At 41.0% G+C, this 6695-nt stretch overlaps 1 protein-coding gene across 1 annotated transcript; it reads left to right on the forward strand.

The window, feature by feature from the left end:
* The first annotated feature begins 563 nt into the window (after positions 1 to 563).
* Positions 564 to 5546, forward strand: LOC141011497 (sialic acid-binding Ig-like lectin 5). Its single transcript, XM_073484658.1, has 8 exons — positions 564 to 573; positions 826 to 1227; positions 2109 to 2420; positions 2515 to 2778; positions 3511 to 3783; positions 4574 to 4676; positions 4769 to 4934; positions 5057 to 5546. The coding sequence occupies exons 1-8, from the start codon at positions 564 to 566 to the stop codon at positions 5210 to 5212; spliced, it is 1686 nt and encodes a 561-aa protein (XP_073340759.1). The 3' UTR covers positions 5213 to 5546.
* Positions 5547 to 6695: the final 1149 nt, after the last annotated feature.

A 6695-nucleotide genomic window follows, 5' to 3' on the forward strand; every position in this document is an offset into this window, starting at 1 on the left:
GCATTAACTTCAGATTCCTCCATAGATTTCAGGGCTATTCATTATTCAATCTTGTTAACCTTGTTAAATTATAACTTCTTATCCCTGATATTACTATTATCTTAATCTATTCCTATAAGAGAAGGAGAAATTGATTTTGTTTTTTTGTTTCTCTGTGAATGTATCCTGCAGAATGTACTGTACTGGAGGATTACATTATATTCACAAATAAGGATAATTTCTGTTACGTTATTAATTATATGATCATTTATTTTCCCTGTGAAGTCAGTAACTGTGAATATATATGCAAAAGTATGCAAAAAATCAAGATAATTGTGGTATTAAAATATTTACTACATCATATCCACTGAGTAAAAAAACAAAGTGCTGTAGATTTTCCAGAGCCAAAAGTGCAGATGCCCTCTTCCCTTTTTCTAAATATACATCTGTTGCGAAATTTATCCGGGTCATATTATGTATTTGCAGACAGTGCAGCGAACACAGCGGTTCTGAAACTGTGTCAGATTTATTCTTCATGATGACCTTTCTAGTAGATCTCAAAGGATAAATTCAGCTACACCACCATGATTAGAAGTCAGTGCTGGAACAGAAACTTTTTAATTGGCCGTGCACACTGGGGGAAAAGTCTTGGGCTTCATAGAGATCAAGTTAAAACAAAAGAAAAAAATATGTCAAGCACATGAGACATGATCATCACAATTATGAGACATACTTATATATTTGATACTTGATAAGAAACCAGCTGTCTCCTGTGACATAACCCTGAACCAAGAACGAGGCATAGTTGCATCAGATCATGTATATTCTTTCTGTTCTCCATCACAGCAGCAGCCTTGTGGAGGGGCGTCCAGGCTGCCTCTCCTGTTCCCTCGGTCCCTAACCGTGTCCAAGCGCTTGTGGGCTCCTGTGTGGTGATTCCCTGCTCTTTCACTCCTCCCACTCATCCTCTCAGGGGCAGAAAGGAGAGGGTGGACGTCCGGCTGAGGTTCAGAGGTGGCGGCCACTTCTTCCCTCTCCGCAGCACAGCTTTCAACAGCGAGGACAGAGATCAAGCAAGCAGGGATTTCCAAGGCCGGACATCCCTCTTTGGGCAAATCGCAGACGGAGACTGCTCAGTGAAGATCGAAAGGATCAGCCAGGATGACTCACGGGTGTTTGAGATCACTCTGAAGAAAGGTGATGACTTACTTTGGGGGAAGCCAAGGATCTTCAATTTGGATGTTGTAGGTGAGTGGGGGAGTCAATACACTGCCTAGTAAGAGTCTCTAAATGAAAAAATGAAAACAAAAATGTAGTTTAAAGACGTCTTGAAGTAGCGTTGGGATCATGGGAGTTGTTGTCTTCATCGTTAAACAACCAGTATCGTTCATTCTGACATGAGTCGGATAGAAATGTTTACTGATAAGACAATGTACAACATTTTTATTTACATAACAATAATAACAATAAACTTTATTTCTTGAGCACTTATCAACAACGTACTTTACATAGATAAAATGAAATAAAATACCACAAAGATAAAATTCACAAGGGGAGCAAAAAAAAAATCGAAAATAATAAACAACTAATTCAAATTAATAAAATCATAATGCAAATCAGATAAAATCATGATGTACTTTCCACTAAAAGTACGTTTTTTGAAGAGATTTAACAGAAGACACTGGTTTGGACTGCTTTATTTCCTCGGGCAGGTCATTCCCTGATAGCAAAAGCTCTGTCCCCTTTAGTTTTCAGCCTGGAATCTGGAAAAGACAAAAGACCACTGCCCGAGGATCCCAAAGTGTGCACAGGTTCATAAGGTATTAAAAGGTCTGAAATATTAGTCACATTTGTTGACTCCCTTCCTCATTCTCTGACCCATCATGTGATGTTTCCCCAGGAGTTATAGCGACAGGAGACCAAATGAAATGCACCGTTACCTTCAGTAAATAACAGATTTCTCTGGGTTTGAACATTGTTGGAAACATTTAGGATAATAATAAAACTCAACAAAATATCTGACAGAGGTCCAGTCATTTTTAGATTTTAATGTGGAAATGTTAAATGTTGTTTTCTTTCTCACGTCAGTAGAAAAACAGAGTAATGATGGAGGTTTATCTCACTGACAGACACTCCTGAGGCTCCTGTCATCAGCGGCATGTTGGCAGCCACAGAGGGACAGCTGGTCACCCTGAACTGCTCTGTCAGTTATTACTGCCCCTCCAGACCTCCAGCCCTGCAGTGGATCTGGGAGCGAGGAGCCCAGCTGAACGTCACTGAGCCTGGGGCGGTGCAGACACTCCACCCAGAGCCCCACAGGCCGATGTTGCTGGTCTCTGTGTCCTTCACTGTGTCACACAAGGTAAAACCAAGGCTCAGATGTGAAGTCAGCCACCCAGGAAGAAAGGCACTGGCCACTTCGAGGGATCTGCATGTGACATGTGAGCAGAGTTTTGACACGTATCTTTGAGTTAATTGGCTCAGTTTAATCTGAAATCCTTTTTTTTATTGATTTTTTTTTTTTATGCTCTCTAGTTTCCCCAAAAGATGTGATGGTCCAGGTCCAGTCCCTGATGGTGCAGGAGGGGGGCAGTGCCTTGTTGGTCTGCACATGTAAAGCTGACCCGCCGGCGTCCGAGTACCGCTGGTCCTACAGTCAACACGGCCGCACGGTGCACCTCCACCAGCGCACACACTCAATCCGGGTGTTCAACGTGACCCGAGACATGAAGGTCCGCTGCACAGCACAGAACCTGATTGGTCGAGGAGAGTCACGTCCCACGCGGCTGAACATACAATGTAATCCTGCTTCCTGTAGACTTACCTCCAATGACTGCACACACATTTGGGATATTTGACCATCAGCGTCAGCTGCTTATGATTGATTCTGAAGGCTGTCAGAGAGACACCGGGCAATTAAAGCAGCGTTTCACTGATCTTTCCTGTTGAAAGTGTCAGCGTTGTTTCAGCTGTAGTGTTCTCTGTTACATCTCACATCCAACAGTGATGTCACAGTTTACTGACCAGAGCTGCAACTAGCAATTATTGTCATTATCCATTCGTCTGTCAATCATTTTCTTGACGAGTCGATCCTTTGTTTGGTGTCTGTACAGTAAATATGAAGCTACTCCAAACAATTAGTTGGCTTAACTAACTAGGAAGTTACTGGTCCTGGCCAAGCAATAGTCCAATACCAAACTCCCCTGAAAGAGAAAGATTAAACAAAGAAACTCTCCATTTCAAGATTACAATCATATAAATCTTTCCTTCATTTTTCACACTGCCCCTCTCTCTTCACTTTTATTTGTGTGGTACAACATCACGAGCTTATCTCAAGGGACTTTACCATCTGTATAATATACAACACTATTCATCCCTACACCCTTTGTTTTGTATAGCTGAAGGACTGATGGTGAAACTATATTATATGATTCAAAAGTCATTTATGATTTAAAGAAGATAAAGAATATTAAGTGTACTGAGTTCAAGAGTTTATTGGCAAAGTTTGAATGTGCCCTCTGTCTCATGCAGATAAACCGGCCATCCTCCCACTCTCCTCCTCGTGTGTGTTGGAGGATTCAGAGGTGCTGTGTCGCTGTTCAGTCGACTCCAACCCCAAACCAGCAGTCACCTGGAGCGTAAACGGGACCGTTCCGCCTCGTGATATCAACGTGTCGGTAACATCTGAGCCTGGCATGCTGACAGCTACTCTGAGGGGCCGCATGGACGAACCCCAGACGGTGATCTGCTTTGCTTTCAACGCACTGGGAAATGACTCCCTGATGCTGCTGCAGGGAGGAGAAGGTGTGTTTAAAGCACTAAAAAGGACAATAACGCTGCCTCTTGATTTTCTGTCACTCTGATGTAGGGTGAAGCTGAAACATCTGTGCAACATGCCTGCAGCTGGAAGAGAATAAGCTGAAGAATGAATCAGGAAATGCTGCAAAGTAAACCTGATGTTGTTGTACGCCTACTGAACTCTGCCTTGTCATCACTTTAGTCCATTTATATTTCTTCACATTGCAGTGCTTAGAACCAGAACCATGTGTTATATTTTAAAAGCTTTTAAAGATCATATTATGGAATATATGAAGCCAAGAGACAAGCAATATGTCTGAAAGGCCTCGACTTAAACTGTAATCCACGTTGTTCCAGTCATGGCAGGGAGGGAAAAGTGTGATTATTACAAACCCAATTTAAAAAATGTTGGGTAAATCAAAAATAAACACAGAATGTAGTCATTTTAGAAAGAACTGTGTTTACTGACAACAGTTTTAGTGACATCCTTGATAATCTGGTTAAATGTGTTTCACAAAGAGGTGAACGTCGCCTCATCCTTGCTTGTGGACGCCTGAGCCTTTCAAGGATGCCCCTTTCATACCCAATCATGATACCATCACCTGTTACCAATTAACCTGTCTACCTGTCTACAGGTGTTTCATGAGTATTCCACAACTTCCCCAGTCGTGTGTTGCCCCTGTATAAACTTGTTTGAAACCTGTTGATAGCATCAAATTAAAAAAATGCATATATTTACAAAAATCCATAATCTTTGCACTGCTGGTCCATGGCTGCTCTTTTTATCTGTGCACAGAGACGGTACCTTTGTTGTGGTTGGTGATACCTGCTGCGGCCATCTGCCTGGTCATATTCCTTCTGTCTCTCCTTTTCTACTGCTGCCGAAAGAGAGCTGGAAAGTATGTGAAGCAGTTCTGCCTTTTTAATGCTCACATAATTTGTCACACTTGCTCATGAGGTGAGGTTCACGTCCCTGCTCTGCTCCTCTCAGACATGTCCTGAGGAGACGCCCAGCTGTGTACCCTGGAGGACTGGGGATTTATCAGGACCGGACGCCCCTCTACATTAACTGCACAGAAGTGACTCATATCTACACCAACGGCAGCTACCAGCTCGTGTACCAGAACTGCACGCCTCTTTTTGTTCATGCTAAGCAGGTATTTGATTATCCCGATCTGTGAGTGAAGGGTATGTCCTTGGCAACAGAGGGCATTGCATAGACAAAAATCCCTCATTCCCAAATTTGAGGATTAGCAACATCTGTCTCTTTTTTTTCCAGATGCGTCCAATGGGCCGAAGAGGTGGAGAGAGAAGAAGAGGCGGAGGTGAGGATGGAGGAATAGACAGACGAGCGGGTTTGGGAGTGAGACGCACAAGAGAGGTGCAGAGTGATGCAGGCGATGCAGAGACGGCGATCTACGTGGAGATCCTCTGAGCTTACTGTGGAGAAGACACATGTCACATTAGACTTCATACTCATTTATACTGATTGTAATGCATAGTGTATGTAACTTACAGCTATTGTATATATTGTACATGCATTTCTTTATGTCCAAAGCATTTCACAACCGTGCACTATGTCATCTGTGGTCTATCTCTCTCGTAATCTCCATATATTGAACCATTTCTGTCTCTTTGAGTGTGGGCCTGTGACCTACATCCGTGCTCCTTGTTTTATATAAAAGATGAAAAGGTTTGATAAAAGAGGTTTCCCACCATTTCTTCTTGTGTCAATACAACTCATACAAGCACAGATCCTCATATTTTATTTGATCGCACCCATCAGCCGCTTCAAATGGATTTGTAACGGCAGCGGCAGCATGTCGAGCACAAACTTATCCACAGGCGGAGTTTAAAGTTCCTATGCAGGGAGAAAGATTGCAGCTGAAACTGTAATGTATTTTTAAACTATTTATTACATAAGTGAGATAAGTGTATTATGCTCATGAGAGAAAACACCTTGTCATATCAGACATTTCACTGCAGGAAGAGCACAGGTGTCATTAGTAACATTAACAATAGATCTGCTCTGTTAAACATCACATTCTTACAGAACAGCACAAACAAGTGTTAACAGAATTGTCATCTACTGAAAATGTAAAGTAAGAAATAAAAAGATTTAATAAAAACTAATGAGAACAAATGAGTAAAGGAAAGGAAAATCACTCACACAGTCCTATCTGTCTACCCATCCCACTTACTTAATCAGCTGATGCGTAAATGTTTTGTTGTTAAGGAAAATTACATAGTTGACATTTTAATTTTTTGCACATAAACTACATTAATGCACATAGAGCCTACTTATATACACTGTTTTAGGGTATTGAATTCTATAATATTTGGTTTATTGTAAATCTTTTTCTGCTTATGTTAAAGTCCTGTGTTTAAAAATGTAATTTTAATTACGGTGTACCCTCCTTTCGTAATATATTTTTTTGTTCCATTTATATCCTTTTGTGTCTTTGTCTAGTTTTTTCTCTAGTGCTGTTGCAATACCTCATTTCCCTTCTAAGGATTACTTCACTGTTGTCTGATTTCTAGAGCTAAAACAAGAACACCAAGTGTTTCATTTTCACAGTTTCGGTCAAGTCAGGAATGCAAGAAATTCAGCCGTTATTATTGTTAATTGCACCTATACATTTCCTGCTGTGAGATTTAAAAAAGGTCAGCCATGAAAAAGGGTTTATTGTCCATAACAGAAAACATGTCATTATCAAAGCTTGTTTCTTACAAGAGAGGGGAACACCTGACCAAAATCTGGAAATGAATAGGATTAATGACTTGATTTAAATACTCTGTTTGTTTTAAAGTACAGTTTATATTCAAATACTTTGGCATTTAAAGATGGGAAAGATAAAGATAGTATCAAAAACACATTACTGGAATTAAAACGACCAAACTGGTCTCTGTAATACACT

Source organism: Pagrus major, chromosome 17 (genome assembly GCF_040436345.1).
Source record: "Pagrus major chromosome 17, Pma_NU_1.0".
Classification (NCBI taxonomy): Eukaryota; Metazoa; Chordata; class Actinopteri; order Spariformes; family Sparidae; genus Pagrus; species Pagrus major.